The sequence below is a fragment of the Acinonyx jubatus genome, chromosome B3 (genome assembly GCF_027475565.1).
Source record: "Acinonyx jubatus isolate Ajub_Pintada_27869175 chromosome B3, VMU_Ajub_asm_v1.0, whole genome shotgun sequence".
NCBI lineage: Eukaryota > Metazoa > Chordata > Mammalia > Carnivora > Felidae > Acinonyx > Acinonyx jubatus.
The window spans coordinates 95,998,760-96,025,123 of NC_069386.1; the positions used below are offsets into that span (position 1 = coordinate 95,998,760).

The 26,364-nt window shown below is 35.0% G+C and overlaps 1 protein-coding gene across 2 annotated transcripts in view; it reads right to left on the minus strand.

The window, feature by feature from the left end:
• Positions 1–117: 117 nt before the first annotated feature.
• The window catches only part of SOS2 (SOS Ras/Rho guanine nucleotide exchange factor 2), an 88,562-nt gene continuing 62,315 nt past the window's right edge, over positions 118–26,364 (minus strand). For both annotated transcript variants that reach the window (XM_027065675.2, XM_027065674.2), the window contains 10 exons: positions 24,803–25,025; positions 21,506–21,625; positions 21,175–21,337; positions 17,325–17,442; positions 16,173–16,345; positions 12,955–13,071; positions 11,419–11,680; positions 10,851–10,892; positions 2,678–2,787; positions 118–1,850 (listed from right to left, as the gene is read on the minus strand). In XM_027065675.2, the coding sequence (XP_026921476.1) occupies positions 1,341–1,850; positions 2,678–2,787; positions 10,851–10,892; positions 11,419–11,680; positions 12,955–13,071; positions 16,173–16,345; positions 17,325–17,442; positions 21,175–21,337; positions 21,506–21,625; positions 24,803–25,025 (1,838 nt within the window). In that variant the 3' untranslated portion in view covers positions 118–1,340. The remainder of the gene's footprint in view (positions 1,851–2,677; positions 2,788–10,850; positions 10,893–11,418; positions 11,681–12,954; positions 13,072–16,172; positions 16,346–17,324; positions 17,443–21,174; positions 21,338–21,505; positions 21,626–24,802; positions 25,026–26,364) is intronic.

Sequence of the window (26,364 nt, forward strand, 5' to 3'; positions counted from 1 at the left end):
GGATTATGTAAGGTAAATTGCACAAAATATTGTAAATAATGTAGGTGTATTTATTTCCACAGAACTCAACAATCTCTCCCCTTGTTTCTTAAAATGAAAACACATACTTTAAAAATCTTTTAAAAATTAAGACTGGGGTAATTTATTAATCTTGTTAAGAACTCTGATACAAAGCATAGTAAAAGGCCACAGACCAGTAAATAAACAACGTGGCTTTTGGCTACTTTACAACTGCTGCTACAACACTATTAGCAAAACATGCTTTTTCATCACTTTGAACCCAGGAGTCCAAATGGCAAATAAAAGTTTTATTCACTTCTCTGAATAAAAAGTTCAATAAAGCTTTAAGTATTTGCTGGTTTAAATGTTACCAATGTAAAAAAAATATTTAAAAAATTTTTAGTTAACATGAAATTTATAAAGTTACTAGGTTTTGAGGGCAAAGCAGTTGGTTCCTATGCCATAAGAATTTTTCCTCTGAATTTCTGAATTAGTAAAGTAGCAGATTGTATTATAGGCCTCGAGTCACTTAAATTTATATAGGTTATTAGCATTCTCTTTAAATATACAATATAAACAAAACTGTACATACATGGCATATTAACTTTGTTTTCCAAAACAATAGGCAACTCATTAGCTAAAGACACCATAGTCTGCAAAAACAAAAGGCACATCTGAATGAGATACATGCCCTTTCTCCCTCTATGATTGGGTTAGGTAGTCTCTATACATTGTGACAAAATAATAAACACTTACAGTGCATTCTACTATTTTCATTCTATTTTTCATTTTTGTCTTCAGCAGCAAATTCTGGCATTTAAGACATGGCATTTAAGAGTTTAAGAACAGTGGGTGTTTTTCACAATTCTCCTACATGTAAAAACTAGAAGTAAAAACTAGAAGATGGTCAAAGAGTTTTAAAAATCAGTAATACCACACACCCCCTAAATCTGTGTAAATTCATTGCCTTAAAAAGGCATCTATTACTCAAATTTGAAAAATTCCACAAATGCACTATCCCCTTTTTCAGTGCAATCAATGTCACTTTAAACCATATTTTAGCAGAGTCTACAGTGCAAATATAAATTCTTTATACTGGCCTTTTGGCAGCACTGAGGATCCAAAACAAGGCAATGCTACTGATCACCTGAGGATCATGGTAAAGGACTTCTGTATTTTTATTTTTCGGATTTTTAAAAGCTTATTTGATCAGTAGCATTTTTGTAAGAGCATTATTTGTAAAAAGTACTAAAATACTATGCCTTTTTCTGAATAAATTAAAAAAAAAAAAAAACCTTTACAAATACCATTCCAGTGTCAATGACTACATATGGCTAAGGTCATTGAGGAGTTTCTGCATTTTCTAGCAAAGGCAGTCTGTACGATGGGGGGTGTGAAAGCTCCCGTTTATAAGTCTTTGGTGGCAGTTTTGGTAGGTGAGGGCTTGAATTCTGCCTTGGTGGAACAGGGGGAGCTTGAGGATGAGCAAGGTTATTGTGACTGGAACTGAGCGCATAGCATCGACGTGGTACTCTTGGAGAGGGTGTGCTAGGAGGAGTATTTGGTGAATTTGGACAGGTACTAACGTCTCTGAGCCACTCTGGATCTCTGTGAAGATGTCCTAGTGGAGGTGGCTGAAGATTAAATGGACAGTTTATAAAGTGTTCTGGAGGCCGAAGGGGAACTGGTGGAGGGGTATCAGGAAGAGGATCTCTCGGCGGTGGTGGAGGTGGACTATGCAGAGGCCCGTCAAATGCACCAGTAGGAGCAGGAACTCTGGGTTTTACCTTTGGAGGAGGAGGTTGTCTTGGTGGAATAGCAGGGGGGTCATCATCAGATTTCGTATTTCCCTAAAAAAAAAAACCAATTAACTTATACCTCCATTCTCCTGAAAAATCTGTTAAGAAAGCTTTCAAAAGACTGAAAAATTCTTATGTGTTCAGTTAAATCGAGAGGTTCAAAATAGGTTAACCTAATTTAATGATCAGATTTATCAATAAGTTACTTCCAGTATAACTTGGGGCCCAGTTTAATATTTTTATATATGAGATGTTTTAATTGAAATCTTAGAACATAAAGCCTCAGGTTATCTTGTAATTATAATAGGCAAGTGAGTAAAAAGGATGTATAGTTCTGTGAACATTAAAATACATAATTCCAAGGGGACTTAATGCCTAGCTTCTGCTTTCTGGTCATCTACTTCTGCTTTCCCCAGTGAGGTTCTCAAAGTGTGATCCAGGGACAGCAGCACCAGCATCAGTAGGGAACTTGTTAAAAAATGCAAATTGTTGTGCCCCACCCTAGACCTACTCAATCAGAAACTCTGGCAATCTGGTTTTAACAAGCCTCCCAGGTGATTCTGAAGCAGTAAGGTTGGAGAAGTGCTGGTTTAAAGTTTCAAGAATGCTTTGAATACTAAAGTTTTTTCCATTTCTACCAGAAAGAAAACATACTTCTAAGTATATGTGAATCTGCCCAGCCTGTTTTTAGAAAAAAATATTCCAAGAATTAAGCAATTATTTAAAGTATTTTTCAAATAAAACCAAAGTGTTTTAAAACCTTAAAGGGTAGCCAAATTATAATCGACAGACTTCTTATAAGAACAAGCACTGTTCTGAAGATTCACAACTTTGAATAAGTTGAGTAAGTTAAGGCAAACCTAAGTCCTGTTGACTACCTTGGAATTTGAAGCATCATGATCAAACTTTTTTCGAGGAGGAAGTGGAGGAGGAATCAGTGGCTCTTCATTTAGTTTATGTAAACTACCACATGAACTGAAGAAAGACTCTAGGGGTAAAAAAGATTAGTTTAACCACAATTCACAGTGCAATCATAAGACAAGACTTTATTTCAATACGTGATCAACTCTGCTACAGCAAATGTCAGAATGTATTGTAGCTGATGGTTGGTTTACCTATCCTCTCCACTAAAAACCGTAAGCTTTTTGAGGGTAGTGTGTATTTATTTTTGTATCCCTAAGCACTAGTACAGTGGTAGTGCTTGATATATGGCAGGTACCATGGCTACATGAAGACATACAATTTAATTAAAATTAATAATGAGATTCTGTATCTCAAAAGGCTTTTTAAAATCTAAAACAAACAAACATATTTGTATATACTGTAGTAACTTCCAGAGAAAGAGCATACATAATCATACATAATTCGGAAGCAGCTAGTATCAGATACATTTCTACACAGGTAATAAAACCTCCAAATAGGAGAGCAAAAGGTAAGGTTGTATCAAATAACCCTTTCTCTTTATTAAGTTTCTCACTGATAAAGGACATGTTATATAACCACATTAAAGAGAATTTACAAGATGATAAAGTATTCAGGAGAAAATTCTATGCCAAATAGACATAGAGTATGAACTGTTTTCTGGGGCGCCAGGGCAGCTCAGTCGGTTAAGTGTCTGACTCTTGATTTTTGGCTCAAGTCATGATCTCACGGTATGTGAGATTGAGCCCCGCATCAGGCTCTGCACTGACAGTGTGGAGCCTGCTTGGGATTCCCTCTCCCCCTCTCTCTCTGCCCCTCCTCCACTCTCTCTCTCTCTCTCAAAATAAACAAACATTAAAAAAGTACTATTTTCATTTATTTCTTTTGTTTTTCATATGACAAAAATGCCTATAGTTAAGGACCAAGTCTATTTGATCTCTCTCCATAAACAGTTGTTATAAAAGCAGTGACCATGTCTCATTTATCATTATACTAAGATTGAGTTCACAGGAACTAGTTGGGAAAATTGACGAGTTTAATTTTAAACACATTGTGTGTGAACTGCTTATGCAATATCCAAGTAAAGATGTCAATCTCATTACTCCACGTAAAAAACTGCTGACCTGATCATGTGACTCTGCAGTCACCTCATGGGTCTTGTTACCTCAGGGTGTCAGTAGTGGAAAAAGTATGCCTATGGGGTCTTGGCAGATGCTGTGGGATGTTAGGCAGAGCACTATGTGCTGTGGATATATTCCTTTGGCCTGCCCAACATCCTTTGCCCTGTCTTTGGATGCAAACTACTCTTGGTGATAGTGAGTCTATCTCATGTGGTTTAGTTGGCCAATTTGGCCTAGTGCACCCAACTCCAATCAGAGAAATAACAAGTGTTGGTGAGGATGTGGAGAAAAGGGAATCCTTGTGCACTGTTGGTGGGAATGTAAACTGATGCATCCACCGTGGAAAACAGTATGGAGTTTCCTCAAAACATTAAAAATAGAAATACCATATGACCCAGTAATTCCACTACTGAGCATTTACCCTAAGAAAACAAAAACACTAATTGAAAAAGATATATGTACCCCTGTGTTCAGTGAAGCATTATTTACAATAACCAATATATAGAAGCAACTCAAGTATCCATCAATAGATGAATGGATAGGGACGCCTGGGTGGCTCAGTTGGTTGGGCGTCCAACTTCGGCTCAGGTCATGATCTCACAGTTCATGGATTCAAGCCATGCGTGGGGCTCTGTGCTGACAGCTCAGAGCCTGGAGCCTGCTTTGGATTCTGTGTCTCCCTCTCTCTGCCCCTCCCCCACTCATGCTCTGTCTCTCTCAAAAATGAATAAACATTTTAAAAAGTAGATGAATGGATAAAGAAGATATGGGGTGCATGTGCGTGCGCGTGCGCGCGCGCACACACACACACACACTGGAATATTACTCAGCCACAAAAAAGAATGAGATCTTGCCATTTGTGACAATATGGATGGACCAAGAGGGTATGCTAAGTGGTAAGTCAGACAAAGAAAAAGCAAATACCATATGATTTCACTTTTATGTGAGTTCTGGAAAAAAAAAAAGCCAGAAACAGACTCATAAACACAAAGAACAGACTGGTGGCTGCCAGAGGGGAGGAGGGTAAGGGAATGGACAAAATAGGTGAAAGGGATTAAGAGGCACAAACTTCCAGTTATAACATAAATAAGTCCAAGAGATGAAAAAAACAGCATAGGGAATATAGTCAATATTATAACAACACTTATGGTGAACATGGAGCAATATAGAGAACTGTCAAATCACTATGTTGAATATCTGAAACTAATATAATACTGCATGTCAACTATACTTCCATAATAAATACTTTTTTAAAGTAAGCTCTGTGCCCAACATGGGGCTTGAAATCATGACCCAAGATCATGAGCTGCATGCTCTAATGACTGAGCCAGCCAGCCGCCCCAATAATAAATATGTTTTTAAAAGTAAAAAGGAAAACAAAGAAGGGGGCACAGGACTCACTCTTTTAACATGATCAGATTTCTAATCTACCTTCCTTTTATACATGTAGTCCTGTGCTTCAGGGAAAGCTGACCTTATCCCTTAAGTCTGGAGATGGGGCCTGATTAGACCAAATCAATAGAGTAATCCAATCCTTCAGCCACAGTGACTGGTTTAGCTGAAGGCATGTTACCTAGTTTACATTTGGAAGATGTGCTAGCAGCTACTGAAAACAAAGTTCCTTGCCCTTCTGGAAAAGTACTCTGCCAGTCTGTCTCTCTTTTCTGTACCTCTCTTTTCTTCTTACCTGATGGAATAAAGAAGCAAAGCACACAAACTGTTATGCTCCCGCTACCACTCTTATGACCCTGAAGAAAAACAGTCTTAGATAAAGCTGGTAATTTAGCCAAAACAATGAAGAGTTGAAACCTGGTCTTTGATAACATCACTCAGCCACTGATTCAACAAATCTTAAAGTAGCTTTCCTCTAGACTTCCAGTTATGTGAATCAGAATGTTTTTTTTACTGTTTAAGTCAGACTTAAGTGGGTCTTCCCTTCCTTACAGAAACACACACTCATGGAAGTGGAAAATATCTAAATGATGGTAGAAAAGCTGTGAGAGCTTCTGAATATAGGTCTGACTCTACAGTCAGACCACAAAACCACTATGTTATACTTCTCCATAGCAGGCAGTCAACAATCCTTGCTGAAGCATCAACACAATTTTATTTTTCTATCAAGAACACTTCCTTGGGGCACCTGGGTGGCTCAGTTGGTTAAATCTCTGACTTCGGCTCAGGTCATGATCTCACAGGTTATGAGTTCAAGCTCCATGCCTGGCTCTGTACTGACAGCTCAGAGCCTGGAGCCTGCTCAGATTCTGTGTCTCCCTTTCTCTCTGCCCCTTCCCCACTCATGAGCTTGCTCTACCTCTATCTCAAAAAATTTAAAAACGATAAAAAAAACCCCACTTCCCTACAAGATTAGTGTTTGTGAGCATTTTAAATAGCTTCAGTGTTTAAAACTAGAATGTAGGATAATTTACTAAACAATTTCTGTAATATTAGTTAGCTATGTAAGTTACTTCCAATTTTTTTGCCATCCGTCCATCCATTTATTCAACAAATACTTATTGTGCACCTGCTATAGTGCCAGGCGCTGTTCTAGGCACTATGGCAATATAGTAGTGAACCACAACAGGCAAAAATTCATGTCTTTACAGAGCTTATATTCTGCATTGGGGAGAGAAAGTGGACATGGTAAATAAGTAAAAGTATTATGGTCATAAATTAGAAGAAGATATATTAGGTAGGGAAGGAAGATAGGAAAAGATAGGAGGGGAGCAATTTTAAATAGGGTGACTAGGGAAGGCCTCACTCAGGTAACACTGGACAAAAGCCTGAAGGAGGCAAGGGAGCCTGCCATGAGGCCAACTGGGTAAAGAGCATTCTAAGCAGAGGGAATGGCAAAGGCAGAAGTCCTAATGTGGGGATACATCTATTGTGTGCATCAGGCAGAGTAGCTGGAGCAGAGTGAGTGATGGGAGAAAACAGTAGGTGGTGAAGTCTGATATATCGAAAGAGGCTAAAATGCATAGGACGTTCTGGGCCCTTTGAAAGAACTTTGGCATTTACTTTGAGATGGAAAGCCACTGGGGGGCTATGAGACAAGTCTAACTTACATTCTAAAAGGACCTGGCTGCTATATTGAAAACAGACTGTGGGGAAGGTGGGAAGTTAAAATGCTACTACAGTGGTGACTTGGATCAAGGTGACAGCAGTAGAGATGGTGAGAAACAGTTACATTCTGGATATATTCTGAGGGTAAACAAGACTTATTGATGAATCACATTGGGGGTATGAGAAAGAGAAATAAAAGATAACTCTAATATTTTTGGCCTACGTAATTAGATACAGTTAAAGCTGGGATAAGGGGCTATGGGAAGAACTACTTTGCAGGGGATGAAAACAAGTTCAGTTTTGGAGAAGTTTGAGATTCTTATTCAATGTCCAAATAGAGATGTCAAAGGTCACTGAGTGTATGAGTCAAAAAGTCAAGTGGTTCCAGGTAGATTAAAAAAAATGGGGAATTATCAATATAGAGATAATATAAGACTGAGTGGGCCAAACAAGTGAGTGAGAAGAGGTCCAGGGACTGAATCTTGTAACCTTCCAATCTTTGCTGACTGGAAATATGAAGAGAAACAAGCAAGACAGACTAGTGAGCTGAAAGTAAAATAGAAGAACCAAGAGAGTGGGAGGAACAATGTGATCATGTATATGACTTCTTCCCAAAGTTGGTATTTTGTATTAATGAAGGCAGAAACTTGATCTTTCTGGTTTGCCACTGAATCTGTAGCATCTACCAGAGTAGCTGTTACAAAGTACTCAATTCCCTAATTGCATGAGTAAGCCAAAGGGTATGAACATTTTTATGGTTTGACATATTGTTTACAGATTTCTTTCCAAAAGGGTCATACTAATACACCAATTTACAAGGGATAAATAACATATGAGAGTACCTTTTAACATAGGCTTGCTCCTACTTTCATGTGAACTGTCTATTCATGTCCACTGTTAATGGAGTCTTGCTGTTTTACTCACTGTATGTGAGCACTTTTCATATGTACAATGTTCTTTCTTTCAGGATTTGTTTTAGGGAGTCAGAATTTTATGCAGCTATTCTTAACATCCTCCATTAAATTTCAAGATGAAATTTTCTTTATCATATAGAAAGCATATTTTATTGCCATCCAAAATAATGTCTAGAACTGCTGGTTCTAAAATGGCATGGTGTTATGGGTTGAATTGTGTCCCCTCAAAAGATATGCTGAAGTCCTAACCCTCAGTACCTGTGAATATGACCTTATTTAGAAATGGGGTCTTCACAGCTATGTAATCAAGTTAGGATCAAAGTGGGCCCTAACCAGTATGATTGGTGTCTTTATAAGAAGAGGAGTAGGGACAAAGAAACAAACAGGGAGAAGATGGCCATGTGACAACAGAGGCAGGGACTGAAGTGATGCACCTATACACCAAAGGATGCCAAGGATAATTAGCAAATACCAGAAGCTAGAAGAGGCAAGGAAAGATTCTCAAAGGTTTCAGAGGGAGCAAGGCCCTGTCAACACCTTGATTTTTGGACTTATATCCTCTAGAACTGTGTTCTTTTAAGTCACTCAGTCTGTGGTACTTTGTTATAGCAGCACTAGAAGAAACAAATATACATAGTAAAAACATTTCCACCACAGAACAACAAGGAAAAAAAGAAACATACAAACTTCACTGAAGCCAAGAAACAACTGAATCTTGAAGTTTCAGTACATGAAGGTGGACTACAATGTACATGAAGGAGACAAATGGAGGAAGATGAAACCCAAATGTCTATAGTTAGTGATACTGTCAAACAGCAGTTAATGTGTCCACAGAATTAAAGGAGGGATCAGGACTTAAAGGCACTTGGTATAATGGAAGGCATGGACATGAAAACAAAAAACTTGATTAAATCTATGTAAAGAACAATTACAACTCGATAGGAGATTGGGGATTTTATTTTCTGGTGAATCTAAACATTGGACTGTGCTGATAACACAGATTTTATATTAAATGCTGAGACCACCCAGGCAGAAGACTTGAAGATCTTTCTTTGGAAAAACTAAACATTCCTAGAGAAGAGGCCTCACAGATTCTGACATTTGGGGATTTCCTAAGTAAAAATTTCTCATCACTCTATTCACAGTGAAACCTAGAAGTCAACAAGCTTTGCCCATGGATATAGTATTTCCCATCACTTTATCTTGCCTCACTCTAACATATGAAAAGCTAAGGATACCAAACAAGAAAAGAAAACCTCTAATATGAAAGACAAGAGACTACAACTAATAGAGGGAACTCAGAAAGGAAATAATATAAGAAACAAAGCAAAAATTTTTTCCAAAAAACACCAAATCCTACAGGAGATAAGACAGTGAATCCACAAAACCAGGACAACAGGGTGACATAAAATTGGCATGATCAGAGGTAACTAGAAAGAATTTCTTGGAAATTCAAAATCATTGTAGATGAAAAAAAAAGAAGAGTTGGAAGATGAAATGAGGAAATCTTGTGAAAAACACAACAAGAAAACAAAGATATGGACAATAGGAGACAAAATAAAGTTGGAGGCTCAATCTAGGATGTACAATATGGAAAAGGAGCTCAAAAAAGGAAGTCAGAGAATGTGTTTGGGAGGAAATTATTAGCAATGATACAAGGAACATTTTATAGACATCAAAGACATGAATCTCTAAATTTAAAGGGCTTAATAAGTAGACAGTAAAATTAAAGAAAAAAATGACCCATATCAAAGCAGATCATTGTATATGTATGTGTAGAACATTAGAAATAAAAACAGAAGATCCTAGAAGTTTCTTGAATATATTGTGGTAAACACTGCTAACTGTCCCCCAGTGCACCTTTCCTTTTCTTCCTTTCAGTAATAGGATCCTATGTATTTTAGCAAGACAAAAGGCTTCCCAGTTACAGACAACATCTCTTAGCCTCCCTTGTAGCTAGGAATGTCTGTGTAACTAAATTTTGGGAAGAAAGCAGAATAATGTGAGAGAACAACTCCCAGATCACGTTTTTCTAACAAAACTCCTTGACCTTCACCTTCCTGCTGGCTGGAAAATGAACCAGTTGGTCAAAACTCAAAGATGGAAGCCCCACTTTGAGAATCCTGAACTGCCTTGCTAGCTTGTGGAGCAGAGTTGTCTACTTGGCCTGCAATTGTGAGAAACAGATTTCCATTCCATTTAAGGCACTGTATTTTGGGGTCCCTTTGCTACCGCAAGTATACTCTAGTTTAAAAAAAAAAGGACTGAAACTATAGGGTCACTGACAGAGAATTTCTATTTATTTTGTTCAGTGTTCTATCTCTTGCGCCCTAGAATAGTGCCTGCACATAGGCATTTAAAAACTGTGCATGAGCGGTGCCTGGGTGGCTCACTCAGTTACTGATTTTGGCTCAGGTCATGATCTTATGGTTTGTGAGTCTGAGCCGCACATTGGGCTCTGTGCTGGCAGTGTAGAGCCTGCTTGGGACTTTTTTTCTCTCCCTCCCTCTGGCCCTCCCCCTTCTCCTCCTTCTCAAAATAAACTTAAAAATATAATAAAAATTAAAACTATGCATGAATAATTTATGAGTGAATGACATTGTACTTCTAAAAAGCAAGCACGAAACCAAGAGGACAATGGGAAAATGCCTTCAAAATTCTGAGGTTTTTTTATTAAAAAATTTTTTTTTAACATTTTATTTATTTTTGAGAGAGAGAGAGAGCACAAACAGGAGAGAGGCAGAGAGAGAAGGGACAGAGGATCTGAAGCGGGCTCTATGCTGACAGCCCAATGTGAGGCTAGAATTCGTGAACTGTGAGATCATGACCTGGCCCAAAACTGGACGCTTAACTGACTGAGCCACTCAAGTGCCTCCAAAATTCTGAGTTTTAAGCAAATAATTACACTTATTTATAAGAATTTTATTCATTTCTTAAAAAATTTTTAATGTTGCCAAAACCCAAATACCCATATACAAATTTAGTCAACTCGATTATTATCTGTACAGTCACTTCATTAGAATCAACTCACTTACTTGAATGTGGCAAGAGGACTGGAGCAAAGATGCTATTGCTGCCTATTGGAATGAGAAAAGTTAATTTGAAAAGAGAGGTAAAATGTATGGTTTTACTTTAAAAATATGTTTGCATAAAGTAACAAATGTAGTAACAGAGTACAGAATTTTATCATCCTCTATTGCCATATTTTAAAAGAAATGAACCTGCATAGTTACCTTTGTAGGTTGGATGTTTTTCCTTTCTTAGCATGAGTAGTTCTCTCTCTAGCACAGACTCTTTTTAAACTTCTTTCACAAAACTTATCTCTTGTTTTCTTACTGTCTATTGCTCCCTTTAGAGTAGTAGTGGGGCCCAAAAGGTACTAAATAAGTATTTGTTTAATGAATAAATTAGAAAATAAATGCATAAACAATACACAAATAATGCTTTAGTCCCTTGTGTTAATCATTATTTTCACATTTAAATGCCACTTTCCACACTAATATAGTGTGCAAAGGATTCTAAAGTTCCCTAATTAAAATGATGAGAAGAATTATCTGAAACATAAGATTCCTTTTTTAACAAATGGTTTTATCAAATACATACCACAGGAACTGTTGAGATCCACATCTAAAAACACACTAAGGTCTGAAGAAGCAGATACCGGTGGAGTAGATGGCGTATTTGGAGAGGTTGGTGCTGACACAGTTGATTCAAGATCAGTTTCAGCAATCCGACTAAAGCTTATCTTATATGGTTCTCTTTCTAATGGTGTTGGATGACCTCGTAAAGTGCCTGAGGTAGAGCCATGTCGGCCTGTATTAGGCCTTATTCCAGGAGATTTTAAAGAGAAAGTTGATTTCCTAGGCTAGGAAAAGCAAAATAACTACCATTACTAATTTGCATATACTTTATTTTTAAGGCTTAGCACAACCTTATTAATTCTTATCATATAGTTAAGACAGTACAATCAAATCCCAATCTGCAAAACACCCTGTAACATTCTAGTAGAACACTTCAGAATTTGATTGCCTTAATTTTAAGATGGACTTGAATACAAGTAAACCTCTCTTCATACTGCAGAAATAAAAATGTTGAAAATCTGTGTGAAAACTTGTTGCTCCCCAAACAATTCAATTCTTCAATTCATTGATATCAATTTTACACATATTTACTGTAGGCACAATATGTGCAATATATGTTAGGTGCATCAGGAAAAAAAAAGGTCTTTTTTTTTTCTTCCTAACAGTAAATCGCCAACCTCTATGATGGCACTTTAAAGTCTTTGGCAAAAATGCTATCATTGTCTCCTACCCTCAACTTCCACCCCTCTTTTTAAACTCTCACAGTGGTAACCTAATAAAAAAACATGTAACTCAGATTCCAGTAACTTCAATTAAAATCTCAACTGTGCCAATATCTAGCTTTGCAGCCTTGAAAAAGTTATTTAACTTCTTTGAGCCTCAGTTTTGAGATTTGTAAAATGAGAATAAGATCTATATTTACAATTGCTGTCAAGAGGAGATAACATGAAACTACCATGCTTACTTCTTGGCCTAAAGTAGGTGTGTTATAAATGATTTTGCTTTCTCCCACATTTTGCTTCCAGTTCAACTACTTAGAATTGGTCTTCCACTACTTCTGTTGCCACTATAAACCCAGGAATAACTAGGAACTGTAGCAGCAACTTTTAGCACGAAGTTCGTTCCACTGGCAACAATGGACTATGGTGCTCTAACGACAGGAGTCATGGTTAAGCCAGAAAAACCGGGATACACTTGCTCACTCCTTTTCCCAGGTCTTTTCATTTCCTGTTCCATTCAGCTTACCTATCATTTTAGGTTTTCACTTTCTCACAACTTTCCCCCTTATACTATGAAGGATTAAAAGCTGACAGATAAATAAGTCCTACTAAGATAAACGATAAACCAGACTTCATCAAAAGGCTAATAACATTGCCCCCCCACAATATATATAACTTTAGAAATAGTATAGTGTAAAACAAAAGACTGAAAAATAGTTATTCAAGTAAATTAGAATTTTAACGGTAATGTTATATTAAATATTGAAAACTGTTGTAAAAAAACAATTTTTCCAAAAAAAATTTTAAAAACAATTTTTCCAGAATTGTAATGAACTTACAAATCGAGGTGGCTGTTTGCAGTTTCGGGGTTCAATTTCTAATGACTTATTGAACAAATAATCTGTAAACTCCTTTTCAGAAGCACTTCCCATGGGGTTAAGGTTTTCAAAGAATCTCTGGAATTAAACAAATTTCTGTAAGTATGTTTTAGATCTTTTTGGAATATGCATTTCACCAGTTTAAAACAAAAAAAAATTATCAACATACTAAGGGATCATGTCTTAGAGTTCACAAGATTGTTTCAATCTCCCTCCTTGCAAATAAAATTGTATAATTTCTATGGGAGCTGTATATTCTAGTCTTCATTTTCTATAAAGATGAACAGATTTTCATTTATTACCATCTTAATGGCTCAGTATCCCTCAGTTAACATTACTTCTATTCAGTATAACAACAAGATGATTATCACCAATAAGCTATCAAAAGTGTTTAGGGGACTCCTGGGTGGCTCAGTCAGTTGAATGTCTGACTCTTGATTCCAGCCAGGTCATGATCCCAGGGTTGTGGGATGGAGCCCTGAACCACAAGGGTCTCTGCACTGAGCGTGAAGCCTGCTTGGGATTCTCTCTCTTTCTCTGTTTCTCCCACTCTGTGCCTCTCCCCCACTCACACTCATTTTCTCTCTCCAAAATAAAAGTATGTAGGGGCACCTGGGCCGCTCAGTCAGGTAAGCATTTGACTTCAGCTCAGGTCATGATTTCATGGCTCCTGAGTTGGAGCCCTGCGTCGGGCTCTGTGCTGACAGCACAGAGCCCGGAGTTTGCTTCAGATTCTGTCTCCCTCTCTCTGCCCCTCTCCGACTTGCACTGTCTCTCTCTCTCTCTCAGATATAAACATTAAAATTTTTTTTTAAATAATAAAATAAAATAAAAGTACTTAGAACAGAATTATAGTTAAAATTAAAAATAAAACTTTTTTTAAAGAAAGATTTTATTTAAGTAATCTCTACACCCAATATGGGGCTCAAACTCACACCTCCAAGAATAAGAGTTGCATGTTGAGCCAGCCAGGTGCCCACAATGAAACTTTTGATAATTGGGGAGAAAAAAAAAGATAAGTTGGATTAAGTTCTATTCAAATTCAAAAGTAATTTCAAGAATAACTATAAACTTATCTGTGCTAACCTCTAGTAAAATAACTTTTCTTGTCTTTAAGGAAAAATATTTTCTAAGCTTAAATTTAAGTTTTTAGGTAGGAAATTTAGATGATTTAGCAAAGGGCAAAAAGGAATATAAATAGCAATCTCACTAACCAGAGATCTGTTAATATTTTACTAATAGAATATAGTTCCAATGTTTTTACTGTGTGAATATATGCATATATACATATATTAGTTTTGGGGGGGTTATTTTGCAAAATTGGGACCACACCACAGTTATTGGTGGCTTATTTATAAAACACAAATTTTAGCTCTGGTGTATTTAATCATATGGATGTTCCAAAATATATTTCACTTATCTCCATATAGGCAGTTATCCACAACAGTGCTGTCTAATTCTTTGTTATTACAATAATTAGTATTATTATTAACTTCTTGTGCATAGTTTTCTGTACATTTCTGATGATTTCCTCAGAAAAATTCCTTAGAAGCAAATCATTAGATTTAACTTTATTAAATTTTGAAGTGGTTTAGAAGCATATGTAAAAATAAGTATTGTTTTTCACTTTAAGGGTAGGCAAAATGAGCTTTAGAATTTCTGATATAAAATTCTCCATTTTTCAGGCTTTCTGCCAATGTCAAGAAAATTATATTATTCTAACAATATTGAATCAACTTGTTCTTCTATTCAGGTTAGCCAAATTAAATCATATGAACCAACAGTAATTTAAAGCCTTTAATAAAGTTATAATAGCAGTATTCTTGATTTTCTCACCCTTTGCTCTATTTTTAAACACCACTTAACTATGGCTTGAAAAGTGAATAGCTACTTTGTCTATGTTTAAATTTATTTTGACTCAATCATAAAGAAAGCATTCTTTGCTCCCACATCCCCAAGAAGAATGCTATAAATGATGGTAGGAAGTCTAGACCAGATCACAAAAAACTATTAGGAGTTACTGAGATATGAATGTGAAAAGTTCTATTTGAAATATACCCAACTACAATTTAACATTATTTCTCTGGGAAAATGTATTATAAACTCTAATCTGGGCTTCAAGAACATATTTCTTTAGACCTATGAAGTTGCACATCACAGAGGGCTGGCCTAATGTTGAGGGAAGAGAATGAAATATGGGACCACCAGCATCATTTTCTTTAAAGCAGGTATCTATGTTTTCATAATGGCGTACCCTAGGTCATTCTTTCTTAGGACTAGGGTATTTTGTTTTGAACTCAGAACAAAGAATAGTTACCATCTTATAATTTAGGAGGGTGGGAGTCATGGTGGCCATTTTCACTTAATATGCCTAACCTACAGATTAAGTCTGAAAGTTTAACACAATTTTTAATGTGACAGGTGAACTTATTCCAATAGCTATTATTTGTTCTGAATTTCAAATAAGTGTAACACAATAAAATTCATTTAACATAAACATAGTATCATAATTTACTATGATTTAGACACTATCCCACATCTTATAGTACTACAGAATCAATGTTATGAACCACTGCTCAAAATAGAATATCAATTGATAGAATGTTAAAAAAAAATAATTTTTTGCTATGCATACATACAACCAACCTCTTCCCCTATTTTAAACCCAGCGTTCTTATGAAGAAATTAATTACTTAATGTTACATTGGCACATGTAAAATATCTAAAATGGCTATCAATCAATGATAGCACCAGTAGCGGACTTTCTTTTTATACATGGACATCAGAGTTACATTCCATTTCGTCATTCATTTTTTGAACGTATTATTTGAAACAATTGCACAAAGAAGCAATACTCTGAGAAACTATCTAATATATGTATTTTTAAGATTTTATTTTTAAGTAATTTCTACACCCAACTATGGGGCTCGAACTTACAACCCTGAGATCAAAAGCCACATGCTCTACCAACTGAGCCAGCCAGGCCTCCAGTACCTAGTAATAATTACTGCATATTGTTAGCACAGAACATCTAATATTTACTTCTATCTATTAATTATTAACTTACTATATTATTTTTATAGTAAAATAGGTGGCATAACGCGTGGTTATGATATTTCTTACAGATTGCAGAGGATTTATTATGTTCTCTTTTAAGGATAAGCAAAGAAAATATTTACCCTCATTTCTGGTTCTATCCGTAAACAGTAAGGTTGATTCTGATACTGCTGAATTTCTCCAGTAATTTCAGCTACTTTCCTCCTCTTACTGAAATTGATTAAATCTTTCCCTTTCTTTTTTAAAAAATCATTATTCCCTTCTTCAGTTTTCAGAATATTTGTTAAATATATTCCTAGTAAAAAAAAGTATTTGAAGTTATAAAATTTGTTACTTGATCAACCATTTGAAAAAACAACTGTTCTAATAAAGTTGAAAGACATCCTATAATCCAGCAATTCTACCCCTAAAATGTTAAGTCTCTGATAGGCGTATTAATCAATTTTACATTAGGAATTTTTTTAACATGGGAAGAATTAAAAATAAAAAGAAAATTAGGGTTTAGAAAAGGCTTAATTTCTTTCTTAGACTAATAGCCTAAAATAAAAGGATTCACTCACAAAGTCTAAATTATAAGTGTTATATATGTTCTAACCATTTTAATATTTGATTATAAATATTTAATGCCAATGATCTTAAATAATGATCAATAAATTTTAAGCCAATTCTGGTGATAAGACTACAGATTTGTAAACTAATCCTCTGTTTTCCCAAAGCCCATAATTTAGATAGAAAAAGAATTATTCCTCACTCTGGGATAGTAAGAAAGTTTTTAGCTCCTTTTTCATACATAATTATGGGTTCATTTAAATCAGTAGCTCTCAATGGGGGGGACAATTTTGTCCTATAGGGGATATTTGGGATTGGCTAGAGATGTTTTTGGTTAACATAACTGGTTGTGTATGTGTGTGTATACACAGGCATACATGTTTGTTCAAAATTCCTATGTTGAAATCCTAATGCCCAATGTGATAGTATTGGGAGATGGGGTCTTCAGGAAATGCTTAAATCATGAAGATGGAGCCCTATTGAATGGGATTAGTGCTTCTATAGAAAGACTCTACAGAGCTCCTTACAACAACTCTATGAGATAATTTTTATAACCTTATGTTAAAGACAGGGAAGTAGAGACTTTATTTATCAATATGAACAGCTACTATCTGAGATATGCTCAGATATAAAAATTGGGACAATCTGCCTTTAAAGGCTGGTATCTCTTGGCTACAAAAAACTGTACCTAAAATGTAAGCATAAATCTATATTTAGTAACTTACCAAAAAAAGGCACACAAGGTGGATTGATTGACTTAAGTTTTACTAGGTATTTTTTAAAGTGATCTTGACTTAATTCCACAGCTTCATCCAAAATTCTCCTTTTTCTTTCCTGCAATGCCTTTAAAATATATGAAGTGAATATAATTTGTTTTTTACAATTCAATCATATTTTATGAACACAGAGTTTGGAATTTTATAAAATTCTGCAAATATCTGAAAAATAACTTTTTAAATTAAGGATGTGTAGTATTTCTTTCTGTACTTGCCTGAAATTATTTATCTATAAATATAAAACTTTTCAGTTTTTTTGATGTAAATTAGATGATTAAGCAATAAAAAATTCTTCCCAAGACCTTATTAGTTATATTTCTGATTAGCCAGAGTTTCAAGTTATAGCTATAGGAGAGAAATATAGTCCCAAAGCATTCAAATATTTTTGTACTTTATACTGAAAGGTCTTTTTGGGTTAAGGGTAAGATTTTGCTAAGGAGGAGAAGGGTGTGGGAGGGAGAGAAGAATTGAATGAAAATTTAGTAAAGCAAGTAAGCAGAGTCATTTCTTTTATATTTCATTATTACATTTGTTACAAATTAATTACTTTATTTTTAACCTTGTAAGTACACACACACACACACACACACACACACACACACACACACAGAGAGAGAGAGCAAACTTTATACTTGACAGAAACTATTCAATGCATTTCCTTTAACTTAAGGAAAAAGCAAAGGTGACTGCATTGTTAACTTTTATTCAGTACTATACAGAAGTCCTAACTAGCATGAACAAAAAAAATAAAGTTCTAGAAAATGAAAAGAAAAATTGTCAGTATTCACAGAGGAAATAACTGTCTGTGAAGAAATAAATCTACATATAGAGTATTAATCAGAGAATTTAGCAAAGTTTCTGGATATAAAATAGGCAAAAATCAATTGCATTTTTAGATACCATCAATAAAGAAAACAAGATATTAAAAAATATTCTAATATAAATCTAACAAAAAGGTATGAGATCTTCATGAAGAAAACCATAAAACTTTATTAAATGAATAAATAAATGGAGAGATACACATGATCATGGTTTGGAAAACTCACTGTAAAATTGTCAGTTCTTCATCAATTGAACCAACTGCAATTTATATAACCAATGCAACTCCCATCAAACTGTCAATAAACGTATGGAAGCAACTGGCTAGCCAGCCATATGGAACAAAACATGAAATTTAACTTCAACCACACTCCATACTGAAAACTTATTTCCAGCTATGGCGTACCTGGGTGGCTCAGTCAGTTAGGCGTCCAACTTTGGCTCAGGTCATGATCTCGCTGCTGGTGGGTTTGAGCCCCACAAGGGGCTCTATGCTGACAGCTCAGAGCCTGGAGCTTGCTTCTATGTCTCCCTCTATCTCTTCCCCTCCCCCACTCAGGCTCGCTCTCTCTCTCTCTCTCTCTCTCTCTCTCTCTCCCCCTCCCCAAAATAAATAAACATTTTAAAAAATGTAAGAAAAACTTATCTTCAGCTAGATTAAGGACTTAATGTGAAAGACAAAACATTAACATCTTAGAGGAAGATCAATTAAACAAGACACCCAAAAGCACAAATTATAAAAAACAAAATAAATAAATTTGACTACATTAAGAACTTTTGTTCATCAAAAGACATTTTAAAAAAGGTGAAAAGGGAAGATCTGACAAGAGATATTATCACACACTAACTGACAAAAGGCTAAGTTCCAGTATATAAGAGAACTCATACAGATTCAAAAGAAAAACTCAACAATTAAAAAGTCAAAAAATTTCCATAAGAAGAAATACAAAGAACCAATAAATGTTTAAAAAGAGGTTCAAACTCATTAGAAATCAGGGGCTTATCAACCAAAACCACAAGACTAGAAAATGAAAAGGACTGACAATGCCAGTACTGGTGAGAATGTAAAACAACCAGAACTCACACATTTCTGGTGGGAGTATAAACTGGTACAATTACTTGGGAAAACAATTTGGCATTTTCTAGTATAGCTAATGATACCAATATCCTATCATCTAGTAGTTCTAGGTAAATAACAGAGAAATTTGTGCATGCATGCACTAGGATTTATTTAGAGAATGTTCATGGCACTATAACTGATAATAGCCTCACACTGGAAACATGCAAATGGCCATTAACTAATGAATAAATAAATAAAGTTTGGTAAATTTATTCTTATAATATGATACAGCTATGAAAAAGAATGAACTATAGCAGCAAGAAACAATCTGGATGAATTTTTTTTTTTAAGTTTATTTATTTGGAAAGAGAGCGTGAGCAGGGTAGGGGCAGAGAGAGAGGGAGAGAAAGAATCCCAAGCAGGTTTCACGCTATCAACACAGAGCCTGATGCGGGGCTCTATCTCACGAACCGTGAGATCTTGACCTGAGCCAAGATCAAGAGTTGGATGCATAAATGACTGTGCCACTCAGGTGCCCCAACCTGGATGAATTTTAGGAAGATAATGTTGCATAAAAAAAGCATTTGAAAAACTATATTCATATATAATTAAGAAATATGCAAAATGAAATAGTACATTGTTTAGAGATACAAATAATAAAACTATAGGAAAATAATAAGCAACAAAATTCAGAATGGTAACTGGCTCTGAACTGATGAAAAAGGAGATGGAATTGGGAGTTCTTAAATTGGATACCAGGTATACAGGTGTTGTTTGTATTTTTATTCTTTCGGCTTTAGACATATTTTATAAATACTGTTCTATACCTAATATTAAGAGACTAAAACTTAAACCTCTCAAAATAAGTACATTACACTTTAGAGTTTTTCAAAGTCAGAATTAAAATTATTAATCTATTAAATAGATTAATATTTGGCAATAATCAACTGTTAATATCCTTCATATATGAAAAATTCATACAAATAAATAAAATGCAAACACCCAAATAGAAAAATACATACACGAAAGCAGTTTGCCTTCCACTCCCCTCTAATCATAACCGACCAAAAGAACCAATGTTAAGAAAAGAGTATGTATCTTTCCATACTCTTCTCAATGCTCATGCAATTCCATTAACATGTTTAGGGTTTGCTCTGTTTTGTTACATAAAAATGAAATCGTATTATACTCATTGTTCTAAAGTTTTTCCCCTATAATATTACAAATATTATTTTAATACAATACACAGATCCTACTCACTTTTTTTCTAGAGCTGAATAGTATTCTACACTGTTGGTGTAGAACAATGTATTCAAGTCATTCTATTTATGGACATACAGGTTGTTTCTACTACTAGTAGTACTACTACTACTAGTGGTTTTCTGCTACTATAATTAACGCTGCAGAAACTACATCTTTGTACATTAACCATACAGTCTGGCACTTTTATTTCTGGATCCAAGAGTATGTGTTTTTTAACATATACTTTCTGTATCTTCCGAATTTTCTATAACAAACACTAAACATGTACTCTTATATATAATTAAAAAAAACGAATTTTAAGTTTTAGAAAGACTTCTCTCCATGTTCCTCTTTCTTTGACTGTATACATCAAACTAAAGGTAATTGAAGTAATTTGTATACTTATATTTAAAATGCTTGTCATTTATTTGAAACAATCAATGTGTCACTGGAAAAATCCATTTGGAACTTCATTACATTTAAGTAGCATATTAAACAGAGTCTCAAGTCTCACATTCCTTGAAGAATCCTAGGCTTACCAGTGTATACTGATATATTTAAGGGAATAAGATGACTTATAAAGGATTCATTCAAAACTACTGGTGGTAGAACCAGTGTCTTTTACATCAATTGTATCTCCCCCCCAAAAAAGATAAAATATTTAAGCCTAAAACTTACCTCAAAAGTATGGTCTAGTCTGTACACTGACACTGAATTTACTGCACTGACTATCTCCAATACACCATTGAAATTATTCAAATCTTGAAAAACTTGCAGAATTTCTATAATTCTACTTAGCACTGCCACCCGTTCCTCAAAATTTTCTGCTTCCACAATGCACCTAACCAAAAATAAAAAAAAAAAAAAAATCATGGCTTAAAATGCAATTATGCAATTTCCTCACCTCATGTAGAAAAGAAGAAATGTATTTTTAGCCAGAATTTAAGCTTATAGATGACTTCTATTATGATTATTAAGAAGTAATAAGACAGAATAAGTAAACACTCACTTTTCAAACCAGAGGGTGAGATTTGTGGTATGGCGAATCATTTTTAATAAATTTGGAGAATTTATTTCTTTATCTTCTTTGGTCCACACACTCCCTACAAGTTCAGAAGGCTGGACTTTCCTGTGGAACCAAAAATCAATCCAACTTAACTTACAAATGATTAGTATCAAAATTATTTAAAGATCTCCTAAAACTTAGTAAGGAAAAGACAACCCAAAAAATAGATGGACAAACATATAAACAGATTTAAATCACAGAGGACTGGACCCAAATAGTCACATAAACATGAAAAAATATTTTATCTCTTATTCAGGGAGAAGAACATTAAACCACAACAAAATGCCATTTCACTCCTGTCAGACTAACAAAAGTCTAATGATACCAAATGGGTAAAGATGTGAAAAAAAACAGCACCTTTCCAACACTAATGTGCAAGTGAAAACTATAAAAATCACCTTGTAAATAAATTTAGCAATTTCTCAAAATACTGAAGATATACATATTCAATTACCCTACAATTCTATCTAGGTATATATTCTAGATACACCAGGTTATAAGAAAACATGAGTAAGAATATTCAGTGAAGCAGTCATTATTTCCAAGAGTGAAAAATCACAAACAACCTAGAGGTTCATCATCAAGAGACTAGATAAATTATGGAGCATTCATATAATGGAATATCACACAGTAATTAGAATAAGCAAACTAGAGCTATATTCATCAACTTGAATACCAGAAACAATTTAAGTGCAAAATATGTTGCAGAATGATACATAAGTATAAACTATTTTAAATCTGCAAAACAATATTATATACTGTTGATCAATGTGTGTATGTATATAAATTATAAAGACATACATAAGAACAATAAACACCAAATAAAGGATAGTGGTTATTGGGAGAAAGAAGAGGAATGGAATTGAGAGGAATTAGTGTAAGGATTTCATTTTTGTAATGCTTTTGTTGTTCATGAGCCCTCCTTATGTAATTTTCTACATTTTTTTAAATACCTGAATTACTTCATTAAAAAACCAGACATAAAAGCAGATTAAATCATTGTATACAGTCAGTCAGGATTACATATTTAAAAAATTGACCAGTGGCATACCCATCAATGTCCTACAGACGTGGCTATTAATTAATTAAAAAAAGGTTTTTAATCAGTAGATTCAAGTATACATGGATACTTGCTAACAGTTTTTAAAATAAGTTTTCTTATGTGGTTCTATTATTTCACCAGAAATTCAGTTTACAGTGTCAACGTTTTACATGTTAGTCTTAATCCATAATACACATATCACTTAACAAACCTATTTTCTGTGTTCTGAAGGCAGGTCCACATAGAGCTAAGTGTTTTTGTTTTGTTTCTGATGTCCACTCGTAACAGTTACTTTATGAGGAAAAACTTGATACAGTACTATTTGCTTTTTAATCTCATGTAACAAGTCCCTCATTCCTACCTTTACAAAAGCAAAAAACCTGAACTCCAAATTACTTAAAATACAACACAACACTCTGAATCAGATGTTGGCAACTTCTGACGTGTGTGCTAAATTCTGAATGGCACAGCCAGGGCGAACCAGAAGCCCAATTCTAAAGAAGGAAAAGTTTTTATCTCTGCTGCCTTCCTACATTCTCCATTAGCACTCAATTTTGTATATTCTTGCTTTTCCCTTTAAAAAAAAAAATGGCTGCCAATCAGGATAACTTCTTAAAGGTATTTGTATTTTGGAAGGGATTCCTAAATGCAGAAAAGTTTTTGATGGAATGATAGTGGTGGGAGGTCATTTTTTGACAGAGTTGGGGGAGGAGGCAGTTACCTGCAAGGCCTGTACTCTTCATAGGAGCCTGGGTTGTAAATGAAAGAAGAAAGCTTAAATTAGGAAGAAGACAGAATAGGGCTAATGTAATGGGAAAGGGACAGTGGTTTAAAAAAAGATGGTAGAGGAAGAAGCTGATAAAAGCAAGCTGAAAGGAGAGAAGACTATAGTTAGAAGCTGCTTGAATTAGTAATTTTGAAATAAAAATGATTTGGAGTGATAACAAGATATGGAATATGACCACGAGAGGTGTTTTGATTTGGAGTGGAGAATGACATTGGAAGTGATGAAACCATGAAACTGTAAAGGTTAGGTTGTGAATGGGTGATCTGCATGGATACATGGTAATGGCAGGAAGTGTTTTACAAGTAAAGACAGATGATGGGATACAGATCAAAGTAAACAGCCAAGCACATTTCTAATGAATTTCACAAATGAAAGAAAGTGGTTCAAAAGTTTTAAGCATGGGTCATCATCACACTTAATAACTTTTCTTTAAAGTTAATATGAATTTTTAACTTAAATAGAGGGGCAGAGGGAGGACAGAGGATCTGAAGTGGGCTCTGTGTTGACAGCAGAGCCCAACATGGGGCTCGAACTCACAAGCTGTGCGTGAGATCATAACCTGAGCTGAAGTCAGATGTTTAACCAACTGAACCACCCAGACGCCCCTAAAGTTAATACTGACTTCAAACAGCTGAAGTACTTAAGACTCCTTTCAAAAAATAATGGAATCTTTATTCTTCTAAAAATTTTGTTATTCAATTGCCTAGCAAACCTAACTTAAACTCCAAATTAAAATTTTGATTATGTAGAACCTGAAAAAAGAAAATAAAGCTTGTCTCACTCAATATTCTATTTACTCAGCTGCCTTTAAGAGTCTACCGATCCATACTGACTGATTTAGCTGAACCAACTCCAACTAAAGCAATCTGAGAAAGTATTAGGAGCAGAAGCTGGGTGACTGCCTTGAAAGTGTTGCTATTCTGCTGCATAGTTTCTCTCCACCACTACTCTAGTGAAGGATTTCTAGGACCTACTCTAGGCCTAAACAGCAATATAAGACTTTTACCTATAGAAAAAAATTGTAGTTAAAAACTGTGCTGTGAGCTTTCCTCCAAGCCCACAAGAAGACATGAGGCATTTTTTAAAAAAAATTTCTTTTAATCTTTATTTATTTTTGAGAGAGAGACAGAGTGTGAGCAGGGGAGGGGCAGAGAGAGAGGGAGACACAGAATCCGAAGCAGGCTTCAGGCCCTGAGCCATCAGCACAGAGCCTGACGCAGGGCTCGAACCCATGAACCGTGAGATCATGACCTAAGCCGAAGTCGGATGCTCAACCGACTGAGCCACCCAGGCACCCCGACATGAGGCATTTTTAAGCATTCATAAATAATTTGCAAAATGTTCTGAAAATAGACAGAGGTATGTTTAAGATTCTTGAAAACGGAGCAGCAAATGAACATTAATTGTTTACCTGTAGAGATCAGATTCCAAAAGTGTCAGCTGACGTGCAATTTCTATTGGATGAAGTGTCATAAGATCAAATGTTTCAAACTGTCCTGGTCTGCTAATATGCCATTCAATTGGTGGAGGTGGACTCTCAAAGGTAATATTATGGCTTATTCCATTTGCCTGAGCTTGTTTCTTCCTCTTGATGATCTTAGCAATTGACTCTACCCACTTCTTCATAGCTTTCCCTATGTTTGTGTTGCAGAGTACAAATAAAAAAATACCTTTTACTTGACAGACTGACTGCAAATCTTTATATAATCTCTGATCTTCACCCAGCTTCAATAATTATCAACTCATGGCCAATTTTGGTTTCATCTAACCCCACTCATGCCCTCCCTCCACCCCCCATGTTATTGTGAAACAAGTATATCATATTATTTCATTTGTATTTAAGTATGTATCTAAAAAATTAAACACTTTTTTAAATGACCACAATACCATTATCATATATAAAAATGACAATAACTTAATATCATCAAATATCTAATTAGTGCTCAGATTTCCCTGATTCTCTCCTAAATGCTTTCTAATAGTTGGTTTCTTCGAAATAGGGTTTGAACATGAACTATAAATTGCACTGAGTCAGTGTCTCAAATCTCTTTTCATCAATTTACAGTCTCTCCTTTTCTCTCTCATTTTTGCTTGCAATTCACTTGTTAAAATGGAATCATCTGCCTTGTGGTATTTCCCAAGTCTGAATTTTTCCAATTGTTTTTGTGGTATCTCTGTTCCCTGTTTTTTCTGTAAATCATATGCACAGAGATGTGATACGATATAGGATCAATTTTTTGACATGAATACTTGCACGAATAGTTCCAACAGCCAGCATATAATGTCCAGTTACTTCTCTTGTTACAATATTATTAGGGAGTTGAAAAATAGTAATATTCTAATTCTATCATTCCTTCTCCATTTATTAGTTAAAATATTTTTATAAAAAGAAACTTTCCCTCATCACTATTTGGTTATGCTGTGGTATAACTTACTTCAGAAAGGCCTTACGACATCAACTTTAGACATTAACATAACCCTTTACTTGCTTTATTCTAATACATACATGTATTTTATTTTTTTATTTTAGAGAGAGAGAAAGAGTGAGTGTGAGTGGGGGAGAGGGACAGAGGGAGAAAGAGACAATCTTAAGCAGGTTGCACACTTAATGCAGAGCCCAACATTGGACTGGATCCCACGACCCTGGGATCATGACCCGAGCCAAAATCAAAAGTCAGATGCTCAATCCACTGAGCCACCCAGGTGCCCCTACATATATTATTTTAGGAGTTTCTTAGATCATATATAATTTAGTGTCCTTATTAAGAAAATAATATAAAAAAATTAATTTACTACCAAAAACAAGTATCAAGGCACACATGATGATAATGTATCTTAAACATCTCAAAGTTGAAACAAAGGAATCACAGTCTCTATTTTAAATAAAATCCCCCTTAAGTAAAAACAAGTAGGAGAGAAGTTAGGTTTAAACTATTCTTAATTAATGCCTTATACTGCTAGATAAATGATCTT